This window comes from Ochlerotatus camptorhynchus, unplaced genomic scaffold (assembly GCF_037179485.1).
Source record: "Ochlerotatus camptorhynchus isolate MF236.1 unplaced genomic scaffold, CSIRO-AGI_Acam_v1.1 ptg000402l, whole genome shotgun sequence".
NCBI lineage: Eukaryota > Metazoa > Arthropoda > Insecta > Diptera > Culicidae > Ochlerotatus > Ochlerotatus camptorhynchus.
The window spans coordinates 341,631-369,003 of NW_027040888.1; the positions used below are offsets into that span (position 1 = coordinate 341,631).

At 43.0% G+C, this 27,373-nt stretch overlaps 1 protein-coding gene across 1 annotated transcript; it reads right to left on the bottom strand.

The window, feature by feature from the left end:
• On the bottom strand, positions 1–27,373 carry ppk24 (pickpocket 24). Its single transcript, XM_065233429.1, has 8 exons — positions 27,138–27,373; positions 18,284–18,674; positions 18,040–18,191; positions 17,796–17,913; positions 17,569–17,718; positions 1,157–1,358; positions 622–793; positions 1–560 (listed from the first exon to the last, which is right to left on the bottom strand). Exons 1-8 carry the CDS (start codon positions 27,371–27,373, stop codon positions 284–286), a joined length of 1,698 nt encoding a protein of 565 aa, XP_065089501.1. The 3' UTR covers positions 1–283.

Genomic DNA, 27,373 nt, shown 5'->3' on the forward strand with positions numbered 1-27,373 from the left:
AAAACGCCAAAGTGGTAAATGTTAATCAAATTTTAATCTACAATGTGCTTCCGTCGACCTGTCGCTGTCCGTCCTCTGTCCTGTTGTCGGTTGGCAAATAAGCGGTGATGGTTGGTCGTGTCTGTGTGTGGTCCGATGACACGGACATACGGCCCAATATCCGGTGCATATTATCGTATCATTATCCGGCCGAGTGCACAGCATCAGTGCATGGTGAAGAACAACAGCTGGGACCGATCCATTATCACACCATTTAGACTCAGTTCAGTAGTGAGTGATGTATTCACTCCAGAATTTGCATCGCCAGCCGGTTGCGACGCCGCCGACGCTGTAACCAGTTGGACCGGTACAGAAAAACCAGCACAAACTGTCTGAGCACAAAGTAAACATTTTCCGAAATGCTTATCAGCGATAGGCCAGCCATGATGCCACACATGCCGCCAAAGTTGCTGAAAATCTCGAACCAATAGAACGCGACGTCCTGTTTATACAGCCACGTTTCCGGCTGTCCGAAGAAGATACGAACCACGCTCACCTCCGAGACATCATCGATGCCGTGGCTGTAAATAAAGCACACCAGTATTTCAATGACCTACATTCGATCCGAGTGGCACTACTTACGTTACACTGAATCCCGTTCGGCGGGTCCTGATCAATGGCAGCTCCGTAGCGGATATTTGATACTTGCTATCCGAGCATGATGGCAAACATTCCGGACAGTACAGGGACTCCTCCATCTCCTTCTCCAGACCCGGAACTTGCACGATATTGGTAATGACGGTGGACCATTTTACTGCACGCACGCATGCAGTCAGGAATCAGAGGGTTTTAGGGTACAATTTTTTGGTAATAAGTGCCGTTGTACCGCGCAGGAAACAACACTCTCTTATTTGTCAAGTGCAACGGGAGATATCTGGCTATACCACCGACAAACCGACATGAAAGGCCATAGAAATTACCTAGTTCTTCGCGGAAAACGTTTATCCAAGTGTGCAACATTTATGAGTTGATTCGTGTCTGATCTATTCTGGACATATTATTTTTATCTAGATAACATGTGCCTATGGCTTTGACAAATCCAAGCTTATGATTCATGTCGGTTTGTCGGTGGCTATACTATCCAAAACCTCTAGTCTACTCGCAAATACATACTCACTTTTGTACTTGTTCAAACATACGATATGCTGCAGATTACAGATGGTTAAGGACCTATCGCTGACTGCGCCCGCCGTTGGCATGTAAAACGGGACACACTCGCACAGGGCCACCACGCTACGGATGCGGCAGGCGGCCACACAGTTGCTTCGGCCATAGCGACCGCCGTATTTGAGCAGCTCGTTGCGGAAAACACACTGGCGCTGGGTAGTGTAGCGTGGTCGGTTCCAAAGCCAGGGGAAAAAGAGAAGAGATTTGCGTTTTAGTGTACCGTTTAGTAGGGCGAAATTGTGCTACGCTGAAGTGCTATATCCTATTAGGTATCTGAATCACCGACAAACCGACATGAATGACCATAGCAAAAACAGTAAACTTTCTGACCAAAGCACACTAATGACATCTGGCTCCGGGTTCACGGGAAATATTTAGCTAAGTCATGAGCCCGCATGCAAAAGTTATGAATTGGTTCGTGTCTGATCTATTCTGGACAAATTATTTTTATCTAGATCAAAAAATCCTATGGTTTTGACAGTTCGGATCACTGCACATTTAAATCGACCGTTTACGATTTTCGGGCATAAGTCAGAATTAAGAGTCATGTCGGTTTGTCGGTGTCTGAATCGCCTAGCTTTAAGGCTAAGGCATTTAAGTTTTCAAGGAAAAACTTGGACTTAGAAGCATATCTGCCTCCAAGTTGTGATAAAGTAGTAATCATTTAAAAATGAATTTACCTCTAAGAAGTTTGAAGTCGGCAAAGTGCATTTGGCAGCACTGGAGTCGACATTCATGAAATACAGTGAAAAAGTTTTCACTTAGTTTCTAATAGAAACGCACTTAATATTTTTCCAATAACAAAAATAATTATTGTTATCTGAATATCACATAACATAAGAAATTCGATGTGAGTAATCATATAGATTTCATTGGACATATAACGTTCATGCAATTTAGTGGTACAATTTCCAACTATGGTATCGCATTAAAGTTAGGTGAAATTCACATGGATATTTTCTACTGGTTATGTGATTTATTTCATGAGTGTAGCTCACTTTCAAAATTTATATGGGAAAGAAGAGTGCGGAATCTTCTATCTCATAGCGTCAATTTAATCATAAAGGGCGAACACGAAATTATTGCGACACATTCAACAGGGCATAACTTTTTTACCATTGGGTAAAAATCAACCAAATTTTGCACACTTTCTCATTGATGTGTATTGTGTACATGCTGTCAAACTCGAAGTCTTGTTTTTCGATTCAACGAAAATGGAGGTGAACCAACGCGAGTTGAGAGAACAAATTCTTTCCAAACACCTGGAATTTCCTGACCTGTCGCACCGGCAGTTGGGAAAAATGTTGAACATTCACCATTCAACCGTCTCCAGAGTGTTGAAGCGGTTCCAGGAGCGGTTGATGTTGGACCACGGCAAAGGAGCTGGAAGAAAACCGGGACCGGAGAACAAAAAGACGGAGGGAAAGGTGAAGCGGATGATTAAAGCAAATCCCAACGTCTCAAGCCGTGATTTGGCTAAAAAGATCGGCATGTCGCAGAGCTACGTCCAGAATGCAAAGAAGAGAGCTGGACTACATACATACAAGGTACAGAACTTCCCAAACCGCGATGAGCGGCAACAATCGACGGCTAAAACTCGGGCACGGAAGCTCTACGAGAAGATGCTGACAAAATATGGCTGCTGTGTGATGGACGACGAAACGTATATAAAAGCCGATTTTAAGCATATTCCGGGGTTGGAGTTTTTCACCGGCAAGAGCAAGTTCGATGTGGACGACAAATTTAAGAAGAAGAAAATGTCGAAGTTCGCCTCCAAATATCTCATTTGGCAGGCCATCTGCTCTTGCGGACTGAGGAGTGAGCCTTTCGTGACAAAGGGCACAGTAAATGGCGAGATCTACAAATCTGAGTGCCTCGAGAAGCGCCTTTTGCCGTTCTTGCAGCAGCACGACGAAGCTCCGCTATTTTGGCCAGATTTGGCATCATGCCACTATTCTAAAAGTGTCCTGGAGTGGTATGAGGCCAATTCTGTCCATTTTGTTCCAAAGGGCATGTCCGGAGCTGCGCCCGGTGGAGCAGTACTGGGCAATAATGAAGCGGGAACTTCGGAAGAGCAAGAAGACAGTCAAAGACGATAAGGACATGTTAAGAAGATGGAAGAAAAAAAAACTGAGAAACTGGTACCGGATGACACTGTAAAGACTTTGATGGAGGGCATCAAGCGAAAATGCGTTCAATTTTACACTCAAGGCTCCATCGATTAACTTTTCTTTTGATTTTTGAAGTAAATATATGTATAAAACTACCCTAAAATTTTGGTTTGATTCTAAACATTATAAGAAAATTGGCATGACATTTTCGGTGTCGCAATAATTTCGTGTTAGCCCTTTACGTCCTATCTCTTTCCCTTCGCGTTCTGTGTTTTGGTCGTTTCGAAGCCAAACTTCGATTTTCATAAAACGAATCGCATTCGTGTATTCGGAGCTTTCCGAAGCTCATGTTCGATCAAAAGTGAGGGGATTAGAAGGAAAGGGGTGTATTTTAGTGCAAGTTGAGGATTAAGGGCCGTTTCTTCAACTACAGCATCATCAACGTGCACTGCCCACACGAAGGGAGACCCGACGACGAGAAAGAAGCGTTCTATGCGCAGCTGGAGCAGGTGTACGACGGCTGTTCGCAACGGGACGTCAAAATCGTCATCGGCGACATGAACGCTCAGGTAGGACGGGAGGCAATGTATAGACCGGCAATCGGGCCAAACAGCCTGCACGCCGTATCGAACGACAACGGCCAACGATGCGTGAACTTTGCAGCCTCCCGGGGTATGGTAGTTCGAAGTACCTTTTTCCCCCGCAAGGATATCCACAAAGCCACCTGGAGATCACCTGACCAACACACGGAAAACCAAATCGATCACGTTCTAATCGACGGGAAATTCTTCTCCGACATTATCAACGTCCGCACGTACCGCAGTGCGAACATAGATTCGGACCACTACCTAGTTGCAGTATGCATGCGCTCAAAACTCTCGACGGTGCATAACACACGTCGAAGTCGAACGCCACGACCCAACATTGAGCAACTACGGGACACCGGAGTTGCCCAGGACTACGCGCAGCAGCTGGAAGTTGCACTACCCACGGAAGAGCAGCTTGGCGCAGCTTCTCTTGAAGATGGCTGGAGGGGCATCCGTTCAGCCATAGGTAGTACTGCTGTAGCGGCACTAGGTACTGCAATCCCGGACCGAAGAAATGACTGGTTTGACGGCGAATGCAAACTGTTAGTAGAGGAGAAGAATGCAGCACGGGCGAGAATGCTGCAACACCGCACGAGATTGAATGTGGAGCGATACAGACAAGCGCGGAACAGACAAAACTCGGTTTTCCGAAGGAAGAAGCGTCAGCAGGAAGATCGAGATCGCGAGGCGATGGAAAATCTGTACCGCGTAAACGACACACGGAAGTTCTACGAGAAGCTAAATAGTTCGCGCAAAGGCTACGTGCCGCAAGCCGATATGTGCAAGGACTTGGACGGTAACCTTCTCACGAACGAGTGTGAGGTGATTGAGAGGTGGAAGCAGTACTTTGACGAGCACCTCAACGGTGAAGCAGCAGAAAACGAAGGTGGCACGGCAACAGACCTTGGAGCACGCGCAGAAGACGACAGGCTACCGGCCCCTGATCTTCAAGAAGTTGAGGAGGAGATCGGTCGGCTGAAGAACAACAAAGCAACTGGTGTAGATCAACTACCAAGTGAGCTATTGAAATACGGTGGTGAAGCACTGGCTAGAGCGCTGCACTGGGTAATTGCCAAGATTTGGGAGGAGGAGATATTACCGGAGGAGTGGATGGAAGGTGTCGTATGCCCAATCTACAAAAAGGGCGACAAGTTGGATTGCTGCAACTACCGCGCGATCACACTGCTGAGCGCCGCCTACAAGGTACTCTCCCAAATTCTATGCCGCCGTCTGTCACCATATGCAAGAGAGTTCGTGGGGCAATACCAAATTTTCGCGATTCGGCAGGTTCTGCAGAAATGCCGCGAATACAACGTGCCCACACATCATTTGTTCATCGATTTCAAATCCGCATACGACACAATCGATCGAGATCAGCTATGGCAGATTATGCACGAGTACGGATTTCCGGATAAACTGACGCGATTGGTCAAGGCGACGATGGATCGAGTGACGTGCGTTGTTCGAGTATCGGGGACACTCTCGAGTCCCTTTGAATCTCGAAGGGGGTTACGGCAGGGTGATGGACTTTCGTGTCTGCTGTTCAACATCGCGTTAGAAGGTGTGATCAGAAGAGCTGGGATAGACACGAGTGGCACGATATTCAGGAAGTCCATCCAGCTCCTTGGTTTCGCCGATGACATTGACATTATGGCACGGAACTTTGAGATGATGGCGGAAACGTACATCAGACTGAAGGCTGAAGCTAGACGGATTGGACTTGCCATCAACGCATCAAAGACAAAATATATGAAAGCAAGAGGTTCTAGGGAAGATAATGTTAGCCTCCCACCCCGAGTTCAGATTGACGGTGACGAAATCGAGGTGGTCGATGAGTTCGTGTATTTGGGCTCACTGGTGACCGCCGAAAATGATACCAGCAGAGAAATTCAAAGACGCATTATGGCAGGGAATCGTGCCTACTTTGGACTCCGGAGGACGCTCCGGTCGAATAAAATTCGCCGCCGCACGAAGTTGACTGTCTACAAGACGCTGATTAGACCGGTGGTCCTTTACGGCCACGAGACCTGGACTATGCTCGTGGAGGACCAACGCGCCCTTGGTGTTTTCGAACGGAAGGTGTTGCGTACCATCTACGGTGGAGTGCAGATGGATGACGGAACGTGGAGGAGGCGAATGAACCACGAATTGCACCAGCTGCTGGGAGAACCATCCATCGTCCACATTGCAAAAATTGGGCGACTACGGTGGGCTGGGCACGTCGTAAGAATGCCGCACGACGACCCAGTGAAAATGGTTCTAGAAAGCGACCCAACAAGAACAAGAAGAAGAGGCGCGCAGCGGGCAAGGTGGATCGACCAAGTAGAAGGTGACCTGCGGACCCTTCGCAGACTACGAGGCTGGCGAACTGTGGCCATGGATCGAGTAGAGTGGAGACGACTTCTTCGGACAGCAGAGGACAACAAGGCCTTAGCCTGATTGGTAAGAAGTAAGGGTGTATTTTAGTGACTTTGATCGATTCTCTTAATCGACATTCTCTTTCGTTAATAATTCAGCTGCAAACCTAGAGGGAATCAACTCTGCACACCTCAATATGTGCCGATAGTTTTCGCTGTGCCGAACGCTATGCCAAACGCTGTGCCGAAGCGTGTCAATCAAGCATCCCATGAGTTTGACAACCCTGAAGATTTAATGACTTTTGTGATTGTTGATTTGTGATTGTGCAAGAAAACGAAGCCTAAAATCACTGCTGCAGCACGAATATTTAACCAGAATAAGCAAACCAAACCAAATCTCTTCCAAGAAGACTGATTGTAGCCCTGGTGCATGCCGATTCCTTAGCTATACTCCGTCGGATGGATTCCGGAAAGCTGGACGTGGCGTTGACTATGGAACAGTACAACAACGATAACAACTACAAACGAAGTGACAGACGACTTACTGGTGAAGAAATCCATTAAAATAATGTGGTTCACTGTAATAGAATTTTCTTGGAAGCTTGTGCCATCATCCACCAGATGGGTTAGTTTTTTTGTTTTGATTTGAACAAAGTTGATTTTGTGTACAATGATTCTTTGACAGTGTGCAAAGAGTGCGTATCATTTTGTCATTTTTTTATGCATTTCAGTTTTGAGTAGAGTGAAAGAGATAGAACCAAAACATTCTAGTACATTCGGTTAAAATGCTAGTTCAATCTAGTAGTAGTGTTGCCATGTGGTACAATCCAGTAGTAGTGGTGTTGCCATGTGGTACACTGAAAAATTGCAATAGCAGGTTAGTCACCAAAGTTTTCGAGCCGCTCCGTCTGTCACTTCGTTTGTGATAATAACTGCGATGTGGAGGTGGAACTGTTCAATCGACTGCAAGCGGAGGACGGCTACATGAAGATCAGCGGGATTTAAAAAAAAAAGTTTAGCGATTTCCTCGAAGTGAACAACTTCGAGGTGTCGAATGTGCTTTTGGTTTTATGCCAAGGTGAAGATTCAAAGGGGTTAAGGATCGGGTTTAGGCCGTTGAAATGTATTCAGGTATACCTTGATGTAACGCAACTGTCACTTTTGCCTTCCATCGCTGATTTCTAGCTAACAATCATTAAATCAAGCAATGTAATAACACCATCGAAGATATGATACAATCATCCATCTATTGTTCATGCCAATTTGAATTATTCAATTGTTATTTGTGAGATATCGACGATGGAAGTCAAAAGTAACAATTACTTTACATTGAGGTAGGGGAAAAGTTGACTTCAGGGGGGTAAACAACGTCCTTGAGAGCTCAATTTTGGCATGTGGATACATTGTGTTTCAGAGCAACTATTGGCCAAATTTGAGTGCTCTAGGACTTTGTTTACCCTCTTGACGATAATAGGTTAAGGTATTGCCGAAGCCAACATGTCCCCTATACCTGTATTGTAAGACGAATAAAACATAAAACAATGTTTACAGAAAGCCTATCGAATCGAAGACTGCACAATAGGGTATCATAATATTTATTGAACGAATCCTGATCCTGAGTACTTGGCACTGATGAAGTCTGCAAGTAGTAGACGAAATACGCGTATCTGTCAAAAGATAAGCAATTATAACGTAATTTAAAGGAAATAAATCAACCCACTCAAAGCTCTTAATAAAGGGATTCCGTTAAGAGGTTCGACAAATATAAAGGATTGAATCCTGATTATTTAAACAGGGTGAGCTACCGGTGGCGGAGGATGATTTGTATGACGCTATGTATTTGGCTACCGTGCCTGTGGAATTGACCCATGTAAACCGTGATTTCCGATATTATCGCCAAAGGAAACGACTAGCGATTTTTGCAATCAAGTTTGTTGTAAAAGTGGATGACCCTGAGGGTGATCTAGTTATTGCAATTGCTGCTTATGATCTCGGTGCTGATATTTATCACCACACTTTGTCAACTCTTGCAGAGAATTAGACGAAGTACTGGCTGCAGAAGGGATCCGAGCAAAGTTCTTTAGGTTTGACTTCTAATCCGGGATACGATCGTCTAGTCCGATGGATTTATAAAATTCATCCTGAAGTGAAGATAAGCGAATGTCAACAAAGTGCAAAACCTTAGCAACTATTGGAAAATCGTCAGCAAAAAATAGTGATGCCGTTTTATAATATATTCTGTGTCATTCTTGTCAATTTGTGCCCCAGCGTGCCGTGATGTGTTTCGGCACAGTGTGCAGAGTTGATACCCCTCGCTGCAAACACAATTCTTGATTCGTGTGTCATTCTGGATGCTGGATGAAAACCTCCTTTATCAAACTATGCGACAGAAATAGCGCAAAATCTGTTTATAAAGCTGTGGCTATCAAAAGAGACAGTCGAAGAAGAGAATCGATCAAAGTCACTTACATCCCTTTCCTTCTAACGGTAATTTCATGAATGCCAAATGGTAAGCGATTACCATGATTACCTCTCACCCCAGCAGGCCTGGGTTCAATCCCAGTCGGCGCCGCCGGGATGTTCTGAGGCATAACATCTCTGATCACGCCTTCCTTCGGAAGGGAAGTAAAGCCGTTGGTCCCCGGTAAATGATTGATGAGTCGATAGGTAGGGTTCAGTATAGTGACTATACTTATCTTTATAGAATCTCGGGAACCAATTGAGCTGTCAAATAGTGGAACCAATCGAGCAAATCACGACCAACAACAGACAAAAGCACATCAGCTATTGCGAACAAAATTTCGAAAACCGTTTTCTCGTGACTCAAGGCTGGCCTACACAAACTAACACCATCTTTAGGTTGTGGAAAGTGTCCCCTATCCGATGATGCTAGTAATTTACCTTCGATTTGCGAGGAAAGAATAATCAAAGTTTTGTTTATAAAAGTTGATAGTACCTTTTCAATTGTTGGTCTACAATATATTGAATTGATTCCGTTTTTTGATAGTTCGAAATTCTATCCGCCAGACTATGAATATAGCGACTATAGGGTTCAGGTGTGGGAGCTGCCTCTCTGGCGCACAGAAAACAAGATCGAATCAAAAGAAGAAAAAAATCTTAGGATATTCATGATCTTCCCCAAACTTCAAGAAAGACTGGGCTTCTGTAATTTTGGAAAAACTTCAACGAAGTTCCATTAGCTTCTCAGAATTCCTATAAAGTGCACTGTACGTTTTAAAAATTCCATTAACTTTTCGGAATGTCATTGATTTCCTGCGAAGGATCTATTTGAAGTCCATTAAACTTTATGAAGTTTCCTTAAATTAAATAAAGTTTCCTTAACTTCAACAAAGTTTCCCAAAATAAGGTTCCCAATTCATCGAAGTTTACCAAATTTTTAGAATGAACATCTTTGAAGTCCCTGGAGTTTAAAAAAGTCTAATTAAGTCGCGACTTTCTACATAATTCGCTAAATTCTCGGCTCCCTCGACAACTGTCCGAATTGCATCCACTTTTGCTCTTCCTTTTCGAAATCGGAACTGCCTCTCCGACAATCCTTGCCCACTCTCCGTGCATTTCGTCAACCTGTTTAGGATGATCCTCTCCAAGAGTTTTCCGAGTGTATCCAGTAGGCACTGCTACGAGTTCCTCGTTGGGTGACTTCGTCGTTATCTCCCTCTCCATCTCCGTACGATGTAGGTGGCCAGTAGAGTGATGCAAAATTTGAAATTTTTGCTCCACAATACTAATACGATTCCAAATCGGATCCTGACTAACTTCTCAAAATTTGAACCCATTTGGTGAGAAACTGAGATGGCACAAACCATTTGAAGTTTGTTTGGGAATTACTATGGTAAAACCAAGATTTTTGTTCATGTCTATCTAATAATTCACCATATCGGTCTGCTTCAAAAACTTTCAATTGTGCTTGTAGGAAATTTTCCCAGCTACAACTTTGCTGAAGACCACTTTTTGATTACACACTTAAACAGAGACCCTGAGTTCGGTAAAAAAAATTACCGTCTTAGATCGGTAATGCTAAAAATTACAGATGTTTCGGTATTTTCTCGCTTTATTGCTGAAAACTGTAAATGAAATGACCGAATTTCGGTAATTTTATTTTAATTTACCGAAAACGGTAAACATTTTTACCGGCAGGTCTGTAAATCAGCTTCATCACTGACTTCGGTGAAATATTTTACTGAAGTTTCGGTAAACAAAGCGTTCCATTACTGAGTTCGGTAACGGTCTAGGTAAACGTCAAATCCACCATATTGTTATTTACGATCAACATTAAAAGCATTCGTGCTTGTGAAAAATAGAAAAGGTGGTAATGCAACCGAGCGATGATCGAATCGTAGATATTTTCCGTAAATAATTAATTTTCGTTACCTAAATAAATACCGATGTTGTTGCTTGTGTTTTTTTTTTTTCTGTCGGTCCAAGTTCCTTTCCCGTTGGCGACGATCTGAAAACAGCATTTGGAATCTTCTTCCAATGCTTCCTTGTTTTCAGTGTAGCGCCGAATCTTTCTGACAAAAAATTAATTTTTCAGATCGTCGCCAACGGTTTTGTTCATTGGTGGTGCAATTTGCAACACTAACTTATTGATCACGACTGTAGCCAAATTTTTGCATGGGTTGCAGTGACCGCCACCTTGAAACAATATTAAAGCAAATTACAGTTGAGTCGGTGACCTTTTTAAAATATTACAGATCTCGATTTGCATATCGTCCTCAAAATTACAGTTCTCCGGTAAAGTCAACTACAAATCAAGCAATGCACATCGGTAAACGTTACCGATCGTTCGGTAAATTTGACAGCTAATTTTTTTGATCCAGTTTACAGATTTTTCGGTAATGTTCTAGATTACCGAAAACATTACCGACCGTTCAGCTGTTGAGAATTCGGTAAATGAATTACCGAAGTCGGTGATTTTTTCTAAGTGTGTAAATTCAAGGATCGAAAGTTATCAATGGTTCAATGCGCTGATGTCTTATGATCATGCTCAATCAACTGCACAGCTGGCAACATTGGTGTTTCTGGGGCGTTGAATAGGACACAAAAATCATGGCTTCTATGTCACACTGAAAAATACAGTGTTGCCTACAGAGCAGCTGCTTGATCATGTCATAAGTTAACCAATCTCTTAAATAATTAATAACTTTTTCCTGTCTCGTTTTACTTAGAAACGATCTTCAGCAAAGTTGTAGCTGATAAAATTTTCTATAAGAATCGCTATCGAACTGTTTCGCAGCTCAATATGGAAAAAGACTAAATGATAATGAACAAAAAGTTGAGATTTCCCATAGTCATTTACATGTAAACTTCAAATGGCTTGTGCGAAGTCTGTTTCTAACCAAAATGAGTTGTAACCTTGGGAAGCTAATCAGACCCGACTTGAAACCATTTAAGCACTGTGGAGCGAAAAAGTCAAATTTTGCATCAGTCCAGTGGCCAGGTCGTTGGATCGTGTTCCGCGAAAAGTCCTTTCACGATGGCTTTCAGGCACATTTCAACGGGCATTACTTAACATCTGATCTATCGTTTGCAGCAGCGTCTTGACCCAGCTCCAGTTGACAGTTTGACTTGCTCTGCTTTATCTCTCGTTTATGTGCTCGGAACATACCTCTACGTTCTTCTCTGTCTGCTTCTGTTCTTGTTCTCTGAACACGTCTTGTGGCTCTGAGACAACTAGCACTTACTTACCTTACCTTACCTTACCAATCAGGCTAAGGCCTTGTTGTCCTCTGCTGTCCGAAGAAGTCGTCTCCACTCTACTCGATCCATGGCCACAGTTCGCCAGCCTCGTTGTCTGCGAAGGGTCCACTGGTCACCTTCTACTTGGTCGATCCACCTTGCCCGCTGCGCGCCTCTTCTTCTTGTTCCTGTTGGGTCGCTTTCTAGAACCATTTTCACTGGGTCGTCGTGCGACATTCTTACGACGTGCCCAGCCCACTGTAGTCGCCCAATTTTTGCAATGTGGACGATGGATGGTTTTCCCAGCAGCTGGTGTAATTCGTGGTTCATTCGCCTCCTCCACGTTCCGTCATCTATCTGCACTCCACCGTAGATGGTACGCAACACCTTCCGTTCGAAAACACCAAGGTCCTCCACGAGCATAGTCCAGGTCTTGTGGCCGTAAAGGAACTCCGGAGTCCAAAGTAGGCACGATTCCCTGCCATAATGCGTCTTTGAATTTCTCTGCTGGTATCATTTTCGGCGGTCACCAGTGAGCCCAAATACACGAACTCATCGACCACCTCGATTTCGTCACCGTCAATCCGAACTCGGGGTGGGAGGCTAACATTGTCTTCCCTAGAACCTCTTCCTATCATGTATATTGTCTTTGATGCGTTGATGGTAAGTCCAATCCTCCTAGCTTCAGCCTTCAGTCTGATGTACGTTTCCGCCATAGTCTCAAAGTTCCGTGCCATGATGTCGATGTCATCGGCGAAGCCAAGAAGCTCTTCTGATCACACCTTCTAACGCGATGTTGAACAGCAGACACGAAAGTCCATCACCCTGCCGTAACCCCCTTCGAGATTCAAAGGGACTCGAGAGTGTCCCCGATACTCGAACAACGCACGTCACTCGATCCATCGTCGCCTTGACCAATCGCGTCAGTTTATCCGGAAATCCGTACTCGTGCATAATCTGCCATAGCTGATCTCGATCGATTGTGTCGTATGCGGATTTAAAATCGATGAACAAATGATGTGTGGGCACGTTGTATTCGCGGCATTTCTGCAGAACCTGGCGAATCGCGAAAATTTGGTCCGTGGTAGCGCGGGCACCCATGAATCCCGCCTGGTATTGTCCCACGAACTCTCTTGCAAATGGTGACAGGCGACGGCATAGAATTTGGGAGAGTACCTTGTAGGCGGCGCTCAGCTAGTTGCAGCAATCCATCTTATCACTATTTTGTAGATTGGACATACGACACCTGCTTTCCACTCCTCCAGTAAAATCTCCTCCTCCCAAATCTTGGCCATTTCCCAGTGCAGCGCTCTAGCCAGTGCTTCACCACCGTATTTTAATAGCTCACTTGGCAGTTGATCTACACCAGTTGCTTTGCTATTCTTCAGCCGACCGATCCCCTCCTCAACTTTTTGAAGACCGGGGGCCGGTAGCCTGTCGTCTTCTGCGTGTGCTCCAAGCTCTGTTGCCGTGCCACCTTCGTTTTCTGCTGCATCACCGTTGAGGTGCTCGTCATAGTACTGCTTCCACCTCTCAATCACCTCACACTCGTTCGTGAGAAGCTTACCGTCCAAGTCCTTGCACATATCGGCTTGCGGCACGTAGCCTTTGCGCGAACTATTCAGCTTCGCGTAGAACTTTCGTGTGTCGTTTACGCGGTACAGATTTTCCATTGCCTCGCGATCTCGGTCTTCTTGCTGACGCTTCTTCCTTCGGAAAACCGAGTTTTCTCTGTTCCGCGCATGTCTGTATCGCTCCACATTCAATCTCGCCCGTGCTGCATTCTTCTCCTCTACTAACTAGACAACTAGCGCGGAGGGTGCTAATTGCCTCGTTGCAGCAGTAAGCTGGAGGCCGTCTGTTATTTAGCTCCAGTTTCCTCGGAATGGTCGTGTCACATGCTCTCCCTAACGATTCTGTCAGCTCGTCTTCCACTTAAGATTGCAAGTTCTCGTCCTCTATACTGCCACCGGATTCCGTTTGCTGATACCATATTGGATTGCCAGATGGTCACTATGAGCGTATCCTTCACACACTCTCCAATTCATGTTTTCCACCAACGACGGACTGCAGTGCGCATAAAGTGACGTCGATAATGGATTCCCGGACATTTCTGTGAGAAGTGCTGGTGGTGCCTTTATTGAACAGCCTAATTTCCAGCTTCGCCAGAGCTTCCAGCAGAATGTGCCCAACGACATATTGGTACTTCTGTTTCCCCACTCAAACTGCCCCATCGTCCATCCGGTGCGTAGCAACTGCATATGAATATTCCGTTAATTTTGGCGATTACGAAACCTTCTTGAATGGGGTATCTGCCCATAACTTGTATTGGAGCCAGCCCAGCAGTGTCACAATAATTAAGATTTATTTGAGCTACCTCTGTTATTGTTGCAACAAAACAATTAAGTGCCATGTGGAGCGAAATGCTTGGGAATTCATGCTTAACAACCAAAAAGTTCAGCAAAATCTTCCGGCTGACAAAATCGTTAGCAGACAAAATCGGGAATGCACTGTATTTATATAACATGATTTCTACATGATTTTACCAGGAAGAGATTTTGTTCAGTGCCTCTATTATCAGGCTTATTGCCAAAATTGAGCGGGTATTGTATCACAGACAAACAGCCATAATGCATTGAATATTTTTCACTGTAAAACATCGTCGGTAAACCATTAGCGCCATGTGTTGGCCGGTTGAGTACACTGTGGTGAGCAGTACGCTGAACAGATGGCGGTATTGTGTAAACGTCAAACGCAAGGAAATTGACTATGCGTGCCACAGGTTGCGGTATGGCCAACTACGATACTTTTAAATTTACCGTTAAATGCTTGTTCGATGAACAACGTGAGAGTGTTATGTCTGTTTGTCTGTGATTGTATTATAATCGATGGGAATCAGAGTAACATGCTTCTCTACCTGAATAATTCTGTCTTGAGCTGCAAATAGAGTGAATGATTATAATATGGCAATGTTGCTATCCAATCAAAAAGGAAATGAGATAAGATATTGCTGATTGCATCTGAAACTGGACTGCCCCAAAAATGCAAAAAGTGTGATAAAAGAGCACCTTTGCGTCAAATCGTTTTGGTGTCCTCGGAGTACTTATTGCTTGCATCATAAGAAATAAGTGCACCGAAGACACCAAGACGATTAGACGGAAGCTCGCACTTTAATCACTGACAAACCGACATGAATGATCATACAAAATACAAAGAAATTTCTGATTAAAGCACAAAACTGACATCTGCCGCCGTGTTCGCAGAAAATATTTATCCTAGCCACGAACACGCGTAGAAAATGTATGAATTGGTTCGAGTCTAATCTATTTCGGACAAATTATTTTTATCTAGATAAAACATTTCTATGGTTTTGACGGATGGGATCGCTGCACATTTGAATCGGCCGTTATGGATTCTCGATCAAGAGTTAAGTTTGAGTTTCATGTCGGTTTGTCGGTGCTTTAATCACACTTTTTAATAAGTGAAAACGCGTTTATTAGTCCAGTTTGGTGTGAAATGCGCAATAGTATGCCATGAACGACCTAATTAGCAAACATATTCAATTGATGAATCTACGTGGAACTGTACCAGTGCATGCGACACCTATTTGAAATCCAAAACCACAAAAGTGATGATGTACTAACAATATTTCATACGATTTGACAGGTAGCAAAACGTCATTATCATTTTAACATCATGTCCATCTGCTGGACGATCGTTAAACGTAAATTCATCAATTGATGAATTTAAGCGAAATTGCACCAGTGCATGCGACGCCTAGGTTTGAAATTCAAACCCACAAAAGTGATGATGTACTAAAAAATATCCCATACGATTTGACAGGAAGCAAAACGTCATTATCATTTTCACATCATTTCCATCTGCTGGTCGACCGTAATACCATAGAGGTAACTCTAAGACCACTGGGTCCCGAAGAAAATCATTATTATTTTTGGCTCACTCAGTACCAGAACAACGGTCCCAAGCAGTCCCAAGCTATTTCACTCACCCCTGCATGTTCTGCATGAATCCACACACCCCTGATGTTATCTGTCAAACTTTCATAGCGAATCAAAACAAACATAGTGTAGTAATGGAATTTCAACTAGAATAGGGTACGTTAATCGTTTGCTTGGGACCAATAGGCTACTAAAGTGGTGAGCCAATTTAAAATCGTTAGTTTCGTATTGATTGTTGGTAATACCACAGACAGACATACAAACTAGTACCGTTGTACTTTTAATCTAGTACCTCAAAACGTACAATTTGTGGTACTAGCTTAAAGCAGTACAACGATAGTACAACAGTGAACTTTGTATGTCTGTATAAGGTATAACCAACAATCAATACGAAACGAAGGATTTTAAATTGGCTCCCCACTTTAGTAGGCTATTGGTCCCAAGCAAACGATTAACGTATCCCATTCTAGTCGAAATTCTAGTACTACGCAATGTTTGTTTTGATTCGCTATGAAAGTTTGACAGATAAAATGAGGGGTTATTGGTTTTTCCTATGTTTCGAGGGGTGATTCGACAAGCTTGGGACCGAAGATAGTACCAGAGGTGAGCCAAAAAGTTGAGCACGTTTCTTCGGGACCTACTTGTCTTAGAGTTACCTCTATGGTATAACGTACACGGCGAATGAGAACGTCCCAAATTTGATCTCGAATTTGAGAAAAGTAAAGATTGGATTCACTCAGTCTATTGGTACTACTCCGAGACTGAACAAAATTTTCGTCAATTTCCTCTTTTTTCGGCAGATTTTTTAGGTTTTCCACAGGAAACCATGAGATAAATTTACTCATCGCCTTGTAAATTCATCAGTAGTGGAATCTTATGTAGTTTGATAAATTGAATGTCTTAAAAGTCAACCAAATGCATTTAATTACACAAATTTACCCTTGCTCTTGCTGATAATTGCATCAAATGATGATATCCGAGCATTTTAGAACATTTCAATTCCTCCCCCAGGAACGGTTTCCAGCCACGACCAACGAACGATCCAAGTTGCACCAATTTGGGGCTGGAATGTTTTGCATGTAATTATCGCTAGTTTCGGACCTAAACTACACTCATACTTATCCCCCATCAAGTAGCACCAGTCGGTAGGTATAACCCATCCGAGATATGCGGGGTTCGGTTGGTATGATAGCAACTAGGACAAGACCAACGTACAAGCCCGCAGTGCTAATTTTGGCTGGTAGCATCCTGCCCGGGTTGGTATGCGCTGGCCCCCCCACGGTGAAAAGTGGTTCGCCCTGTGGCTTTCTAGTTTTGCTACTGCTGCATCTGTTGTTAGTTACACACATGCATAAGGTTAGAAGAGACTACTAACTCGCTGATACTGTTGGATGGGTTCCAAATTGCCGTGTACACAACTAGCGATTCGCGGCGGGTTGAGTATGCTCTTGGAACACGCGTTTTCGGTTGGAAAAGTACCCTAGTGCTCTGGTGGTGGCGTGTAGCGCCTATTTGTTTTAATTTAACTTATCAAATTATGTGCTCTGTGCTGATTGTAATGGCTCGTAAAAGCCAGATAACATTGCATAATGAGGTTGATTTGGAATTTGTTCAAATGCAACCTTTCTGCAATTGCATAGCTACAAACCTTTTCCTTGGAGTAACCTCTCACGTCCGGTTCACTGTTAATGGTAATGGCATCAACTCGGATGAAGGTTTCCGTTCCGAGGTGGATAAACTGTTCGTTCACACCACCGGAAGTGATGTCCGGCACTTCGGTTGGGTTGAATATTTGAAGCTGAAAAGAAGCGCATATTTTCGTTTCATACAGTGCTTAAATCAACTCTTGCATTCCGGAGCTACCGTACAACTTACACTGAATCCAATATTGTTGAAGAGATTATAAAAATAATCTTTGACCGATCCGTTCACCAGCAGCATCAGTCCCATCTCCGGACCGGTCACATCCAGGTAGTACGATGATGGATGTATCCTTTCATCACACAAAGAAAAGCATACAATTTTCAGTTCCATAATCAACCGAAAGGAAAAACTTTTCTCTGATCAAAGCTCTTGCTGATGGGATTCGCATCCCAGCTCGGGATAAGGGAATACTCACTCGTTGTCCTCGTTGTGACCGATAAAGTTGAACGTACAGCAGAATCCGTATTGCGTTCGTCTAACCTCAATCATGTCGTTTTTCGTCATACATGGTATTTCGATGCTCTTCCAGAAGCACCGGAGCAGCATATCTTCGCAACGGGGCGAGAGCTGAAGAACAAAACTCCCATTATATGCATCATCTTTATCATCATCGTCGAACAAATCACTCGGAAAATTTCTCCAGTTCGAATATAACGCACCTTTATCAACGTATCAAAGACACTGTATATCCCGGAGGCATTGCTAATGTCGTTTAGGTCGAGAAACTCCTGAAACTGTGTCATCAGGTGCAGGTTCTCGTAGTCAAAATCGTACAGCTTACCCAGCTGTCTGACCCGGTCTAGGAAATAGCTCGCATTCCGCTTTTCCGGATCCTTTCGGGCGAGCTCTTCGGCGTAGCTCGTTGCAGCCGAGCGGGAAATGCGATTATTGTTGCACAGCGAAATGGCCGGAAAGGGGACGTTCTTGATCGGGTACAGCGTATCGTGCAGGGTCGTGATCAGTGGGTTGGAGGTGAAGCTGTCCCAAGCGCTGTTCAGAATGGCGACGAGGGCGCACGTCTCGACGATCAGGATCAGCAGCCACATTAGCCTGGATGGAAGGGAGGAATTTTGGGTGACTTTAGAGCTGTGAAACGATAGCCAGTTAGCATAACTCATGCGTTTTACGTTCAATTTAAATATTGCATATTTCGTGGTCGACTCACAGCTGCACTGGTGTTTGATATTTTAAACGTTTTTACCAGTGCTGATAAAAATCATTTCTCGTGTCATTTTTCCAATAGATCAAAATACATTGATCGATTCTCTTAATCGATTTTCTCTTTAAAATGCTACAGATAAACGAAACAAATTTCTGACAGGTTGTTTTGGCTATCAAAAGCAACAGTAAACGCACCAAGCAAGTTATTAATGAATGAAAAAATCGACGGAGATAATCGAACATTGCAGTTCGACCACAAACGAAGTGACAGACGACTAACTGGCGAAGAAATCAATTAAAATAATGTGGTTCACTGTAATAGAATTTTCTTGGAAGCTTGTGCCATCATCCACCAGATGGGTTAGTTTTTTTGTTTTGATTTGAACAAAGTTGATTTTGTGTACAATGATTATTTGACAGTGTGCAAAGAGTGTATCATTTTGTCATTTTTTTTTATGCATTTCAGTTTTGAGTAGAGTGAAAGAGATAGAACCAAAACATTCTAATACATTTGGTGCAAATGCTAATACAATCCAGTAGTAGTGGTGTTGCCATGTGGTACACTGAAAAATTGAAATAGCAGCTAAGTCACCAAAGTTTTCGAGCCGCTCAGTCTGTCACTTCGTTTGTGGTTCGACCCTTATGAATGTTCACTAGAGTGATGCAAAATTTGAAATTCCCGCTCCACAACACTTGAACGATTGCAAATCGGATCCTGACAAACCTCTAAAAATTTGAACCCATTTGGCGAGAAACTAAAATGGCACAAACCATTTGAAGTTTGTATGGGAATTACTATGGTAGAACCAAGATTTTTGTTCATGTCTATCTAATAATTCACCATATCTGTCTGCTTCAAAAGCTTTCAACTGTACTTGTAGGAAATTTTTGCAGCTACAACTTTGCTCAAGACCACTTTTTGATTAAATGCAATGATCGATAGTTATCAATGGTTCAATGCGCTGATGTCTAACGATTATGCTCAATCAACTGCTCAGCAGGCAACATTGGTGTTTCTGGGGCGTTGAATAGGACACAAAAACCATGGCTACTATGTCACACTGCAAAATACAGTGTTGCCTACAGAGCAGCTGCTTGATCATGTCATAAGTTTACCAATCTCTTAAATAATTAATAACTTTTTTCTGTCTCGTTTTACATAGAAACGATTTTCAGCAAAGTTGTAGCTGAGAAAATTTTCTATAAGAATGGTTGTTTCGCAGCTCAATATGAAAAAAAAACTAGAGGGCAATGAACAAAAAGTTGAGATTTCTCATAGTAATTTACATGTAAACTTCAAATGGCTTGTGAGAAGTCTGTTTCTAACCAAATGAGTTGTAACTTTGGGAGGCTAATCAGGACACGATTTGAAACCATTTAAGCACTGTGGAGCGAAAAAGTCGAATTTTGCATCAGTCTAATGTTCACTCTCGATTCTTTCTACTTTCAAAAATATTACAAAACAAAAATTTATATTTGTTGTTTAAGCGATGGTTAAACCACAGAAAAACAGACATAACACTCGCATGGTGTTCATCGCGCACGTATGTAGGTGACAGTATTCCAGAATAGGTCTTACGTATGTAATATATAATAATTTAATAGTGTATGGGTCTTGACAATTATAGCTGAACTAAAGTTTTTTTTTTTTTTTTATTATAGTCACTTTAACACTCTTGGGTCATTCGTGACTTGTCCGGGGGTGAAATTTGAACTCGTGACTTTGGCGTGAGAGGTATGGATGTTAACCACTACACCGGGGTCGCCCCCTGAACTAGAGGTGGGCAAAACAGCTCATCTGGCTGAATGGATCAAACCTATCCAGCTCACTAAAAGGAGTCGATTCTTTTGAACAGCTCTTCAGCTCACACTGAAATTATAGGAATTATGACACAAATTCAAAACCGGAAAATTAATTGGTTCTTAAAACTGCATAAAATCGTAAAAGTAGTCTAAACCAATAAATCCGTACCTTACAACATGGCTCTACTTTTGGAATGGAAAACGCCACTAACGCAATAATTGATCAAGCATCGCGCAAACATACATACAGATTTTATTTCTGATGTTAATTCTCAAGCAAAATTTATCTCACTATTCTCGACTTCAGCTCCAGATCATCAGCACTGAACCGGATCCGGAGCTGAATCGTGAATAATCGAGAGAGAAAAAAAAGTAAGAGGTTGTATCCAAGACAGGACCGTAGATTTGACATAGGAAAGGTAGTTAGGATGTCACAGCAAAAGTATAATAAATATTAAATTGATTTCTTAATTCGTTATTAGTGAAAAATTTCGATAGGTTGAAATTCGGAAGCTATTTGAGAGTTCTGTTTTTGAGGTGCTCTGTCTGTTATTTGAGATCTTTAGTAAACTCTTTTATCAATCATTTGTGGTCCTGAAAAGGACCGATGGGTTGGAAGCTTTTAAGCCGGTTTAGAACAATGCTGTGGATTTTTGACGTAGGACTACGTCTGGGATTTCTATATGGGGGTACACTTTGTGAAACCTGAAAATGGAACATGTAACAAAATCATGAAAGATTTTGAACGTTAATAACTCAGCTGCCCCTGAACCAATTACAATAATGCTATCGCCAATCGATCAGAAATATTTCTACACATCTGCTAAATTTAAGACTTAAGTATTTTTCAAAATGTCATTTTTGAAAATGGCACGAATGTGCAACTGTTGCTTTGATAATTAAAATTAAAATCGATTGCCTGCGAAAAGCGATTTCCCTAGCACAGATTTAGCGCAATCACCGCGTGGTGAGTGGTGATGTGCTCCAGCACACAACGAAAGGTTCCCCGCAAGCAGCTAGCTACCGCTGTTGGATTCAGTTCCAATCACCGTGTGTGGTCGTCGGCATCAGCTGCAGCAGCAGCAATGCTTCGGCACGTGGCGTTGAACATTGTTCTCCAGTACACAACGAAAGGCTTCCTGCAAGCAGTGAGCAGCAGCCCACATGAGCCGAGACATGAGCATCCATAGAAGGAGGAAGAAACCGCACCGCTATTTGATCGGAATAAGTAGCTTTTCGAGAGTCGCTATAGGCCATACGCCAATCGATAGGAATGTTTTCTACGAATCCTCTAAAATTAAGACCTTATAATTTTCCAAACTGTCACTATTGTAAATTGCACGGATGTGCAACAGTTACAATGATAGTTAAAACTATAATCGATTGCCTGCGAAACGCGATTTCCCTAACACAGATTTAAAAGTTGAATTCCATCCGGTCTCACCAAACGCTGTTTATTCAATCACCGCGTGGTGAGTGGTGGTGTTCTCCAGTTCACAACGAAAGGCTGCACATGAGAATCCATAGAAGGAGGCACCCCTCGAAACATAGGAAAATCCAATAACCCCTCATTTTATCTGTCAAATTTTCATAGCGAATCAAACCAAACATTGTGTAGTACTAGAATTTTGACTAGAATGGGATACGTTAATCGATTTGCTTGGGACCAATAGGCTAGTCAAGTAGTGAGCCAATTTAAAATCGTTAGTTTCGTATTGATTGTTGCTATTGCTACGTATACAAGATGTTATAGGTTCTGAAATCATTCTGGAGATCAGATTATTTTTATATTAAATCACCCTGGAATAATTCAATATATGTAGTATCGAAATATGTCCAAACAAATTTGCAGTGTCTATGTGGATCATTCCAAGCTATTTCTGTGCATGCAAAATGTTCTAGGATTTCCAAATCGATATTTCAATACTACAGATATTATCCTAGCCTTCGTTGATCTAGTAAAACAAATCATCTTAACTGCAGGACGATTTGGAGAACCTAGAGCATCTGGTATACGTGGAAATAATTAAACATTATCCATATAGACACTATGAATCTGTTTGGACATATTTCGATACTACAGACTTTATCGCAGTCATTGTTGATCTAGTAGAATAAATCATCTGAACTCCAGAACGATTTGGAGAACTTAAAACATCTGGTATACATGACAATAGTTCATGCATGATCCACATAGACACTGTGCATCTGTCTGGAAATATAAGGAATTTAGTCAAATGTCCTACCTTGTCTTGAAGACCCATCTCCAGCATCCCAACCAGTAAATGAAGCAATGTTGTGTCTAGCCGATCTGATCCTGTCTCGGTAACACCGATTTCTTTCAGCATCAGTTTTCGGCTGCTTCTTCGGAGGTTTGTCTGCTTGCTCTTCCTTTACGCGCTTACGTGATCGACGCTTGTATCAACAATCAATTCGAAACTAACGATTTGAAATTGGCTCACTACTTGACAAGTCTATTGGTCAAAAGCAAAACGATTAACGTACCCCATTATAGTTGAAATTCTAGTACTACACTATGTTTGTTTTGATTCGCTATGAAAGTTTGACAGATAAAATGAGAGGTTTATGGATTTTCCTATGTTTTGAGGGGTGCATCGATTAGCGATTAGCTTGATGAGATTTTTCGGGACCTTCTGGTCTTAGAGTTACCTCTATACTTGTATTGTGTAGCCAAATGCTGCGACATGGCTTTATCGATAAACTCGCAAACAATTTCTCAATTATGAATTACTTCGTACAATTGTAGAAATTTGAATAGATTGAATTGCCCATCAATTTTGGTATTCGGAAATTAAATCTGCATACCGGACGGTACTTACTTTTATGCTTTTTGATGCAAATTTTAAGCCCTTCCTATTAAAATATCGATTTTTCATGGGTTTACCTTCACCCGAACTGACAAAACTACCCATGCAACATCAATCATAGTAACCCCTGAGTCAGCAGACAAAATTTGACAGCTCTGTCAGTCGAACTCTGACCGTGATGGCAAAAAACAGTGAAGCAACTCCGTTCAGAAGTGTGTGGGTTCAAAGAACGGCACCCCGCCGCGTCGAAAACGGACATCGTGTGGCACTTTGTGGACGCCGGATACGCCCGTTCCGGCATCTACAACATCTTGGCACTATTAGACAACAATCAGAGTATCGAAAGAAAGCCCGGTTCCGGACGGCCGACGACCCTGAGCGACAAGAAGCTCCAAAGGATGTTGAAGAGGAAGACCGAGCGAAAAGTGGCTACATCGCTGCGTGCGCTTGGCCGGGAGGTCGGTGCAACCGGCCAAACAGTGAAAAAGTACCTGACGAACATGAACATACATGTCAGGAAGCGGAAGTCACGTCCACTGGTTTCGGAGCTGCAGGCAATGACGCAGCGGCAGCGGCTGAATAAGATGGTCAACTCGTTTTTCTCGGCGAATCGCGACGTGGAGGTGGTGATGGACGACGAGACCTATCTCACCCTGGATGGCAACGACTGGCAGGGCACTTCGTATTTTACTTCCCCACGAAGGAAGTGAGCTCCGAGGTGAAGTTCATTTCACACACCAAGTTCCCCAAGAAGGTGCTGCTGTGGCTGACAATCATCAAGAAGGGGATGTAAAAGCCGCTCTTCGTTCGCTCCGGACTGGCCGTGAACGGTGAAATTTATAGTACGAAATGCCTGCCGGAAGTTGCGTCGTTCATCAAGAAATACCATAAGGGCGAAGACGTGGTGTTCTGACCGGATCTGGCGTCAGCCCACTACTCGAAGCGATCGTTGGAGGAGATGGAGCGGCTGAATATCGATGTGGTACCCAAGTCGGTGAACCCGCCTAACGACCCCCAGCTGCATCCCATCGAGAATTTCTGGGCCAACCTGAAGCGTAAGATCTACTCCAACAATTTTGTCGCGAAAACTGAGGAGGAATTGATAAATAAAACGAAGAAAGAACTCAAAAAAATGCCTACACGCATGTTTTCGTCCGCCATGGTCAATGTTCCGGTTAACTGCCGGAAGACCGCTTGCTAGGTTGTAGAATTTTTTTGCAAGTAAGCTTAAATAATTACGTTCCATGGGAAACTTATCAAAAGAAATTATCTGTCTTAGCTTTTTTTATCACCATCCGAAAAAAGTCCATTTTTTTTAATGCAAACGTTAAGAGAATTCGTGAAGATTTGTTTGTGGCATAATTCTCTTTTTAGGAGGGGCTTAAAATTTGCATCAAAAGGCATAAAGATAGGTACCGTCTAGCATGCTATCACGGTATCATGGAAAATCCTCGTTTATGATGACGTAATTAGGCATTTTCGTGCACAAACCACACGGAATTTTTGGCTTTTTCCATAAAAAATATGCGAAAATTGATTGCAGGAATCTAGGATGGATGACGTTGACAAATGTTCAAATAATACTCTTTAACAAATTTATGGTGGTCCTGAGAAGGACCGGTTTATCATAGAGTCAACTCTGAGACCAGAAGGTCCCGAAGAAACGTGCTCAACTTTTTGGCTCAGCTCTGGTACTCTCTTCGGTCCCAAGCTAATCGATGCACCCCTCGAAACAGAGGAAAATCCATGAACCCCTCATTTCATCTGTCAAACTTTCATAGCGGATCAAAACAAACATAGCGTAGTACTAGAATTTTGACTAGAATGGGATACGTTAATCGATTTGCTTGGGACCAATAGGCTAGTCAAGTAGTGAGCCAATTTAAAATCTTTAGTTTCGTATTGATTGTTGGTTTTATCGTGATGGTAGAGTAATGCTGAGCTGAGTGTTCAACACGGATGAGGCTGTCAAGCTGTATGTTGTTTGGAGCGAGGGTGACACGCTTGGCATAGATAACCCGCAGCGACTCACGAAGAGCTACTGATTCCGTTTCCTAGCGGTGGGGCTTCTTCCTCCTATGGTTGCTTATGTGGGCTCTGCAGCTCGTTGCTTGCAGGCAACCTTTCGTTGCGTACTGGAGAACAATGTTCAACGACACGTCGAAAGCATTGCTGCTGCTGCTGGTACTGCTGTTAATATCGACGACTGGACACCACCACACAAGATGATTGAATGAGCACCGTTCAGTAAGACCGCATAGAATTCGATTTTTAAATCTGTGTTAGGGAAAGCGCTTTTTGCAGGCAATCGGTGATAATTTTGATCATTGCAACAGTTGGACATGTTGTGTAATAGTGACGTTTTGAAAATTAATGAAGTGTTCTTTTTGACAGATTGGTAGATAAATTTCCAATCGTTTGGTTTGCTTAGAATTCAAATCCATCTGCTATTGGTCGAAACCTGAAAATCCGTGGACTCTATAGATCCTCTGGATATCTATCTAGCCCTGACGTTTGTGTTGGGAGAGGAAAAAATGTAAACTTTGCGGGAGACGATGTTATAACACTCGGAAGTAATTTGGTGAAATATGAAGTTAAACAAATCCTAGCTAGTTCGGCATGATGAGTTTTGTTTGGTTGTATTATTTTGTAAAGTCGCCGGGAAGGTTTGGTGCGCATCCTTCGGTTGGAGGAAGCGGTGGAAAATCATTTTCCAGATCGATTCCGGGTAGTTGCTTCTTTTTCTGTTGTCTCGACTGGCTTGCTTTCTTCCACAGTGCGATGAATTCGGCCCGATTGGGAGTCGATGTGTGGGTATTCTCACAGTTGACACAGGTTGACTGTTTGTCCTTCATGTCCACGATGAATTGGGCAGTGACATGTTGTTGTCCGCATTTGGAGCAACGCGATTTCATATGGCAGTTGCGCGCGCCATGTCCACACCTCCTCCCTCGAAGCTGGTTCGATCCAGCCTAACGAGCCGAAAATCGGGAAGGAAGAAGTTAATATCAGGCTTCAGCTGCGTTTCGGTGATGATGGCCGATATCGATGTTTCGTTCGTTGAGGAACTTAACGAACTCGATGCTAGTGCTCCTTAGCTCCAATTGACGATGTTGTGTGTCTGCGTTCTCAATCGTTGACAACACTGTAAACAATTTATTCCTGATGTCATGTTGTCTTGCTTCAAAAAACGTTTGAAACAGTAGGCGAGAAAAATGAGTTCTTTTACTAAGAAGAGCGGGTGAAAAGAAAATTAAAAAGAATATTGTTTTGCATATTTTTTGGCATTCTTTGAAGCAAATCAAGACCAACAATTGAAATGGCCTTAACTCCATTTTGTAAACAAACCTTGTAAGGCCATTTTCTCGCGAACCGAAACCTTCATTCGCAAATCTAAACCACAATCGTGTAGAGGAAAATTTCCCCTACTTGTTCAACATGTTGGTTTGCCTTTGCGGACTTCGGTTCGCGAGAAAATGGCCTTACAAGGTTTGTCTACAAAATGGAGTTAAGGCCATTTCAATTGTTGGTCTTGAAATGCTGTATATCGAGAAATACGCAAATCACTTGTTGCTGATAAGTGTTTCTTATGCATCTCTTTCAAATTGGGACCAAATAGGAAGAGGCCAATTTCACGTTCCTTGGACACTTGGCGTGAACGGCCCATATTGTTGGTATATTATTCGGCTTGGCAATGCCGTGCCCTTCCCACACCACTTACCTTTCCCAAATGCTCCGGTCCACCTGCACCATATGCCGATAGCAGTGGGTTGTTATATTCTCCCACAGTTGGTACAGTTCGCTCTTGAAACTGTATCGCTGCTTTTTACGACCCTTCGTCTGTCCAACGGCCGATTCATTCGAAGATTCCGTCATCGCCGAGGTGGCCGTCGAAAAGCGTCCCCTCTTATTCCTCTGCCAACCGAAATCATTTTCCGACGGTTCAAGTACAGTCAT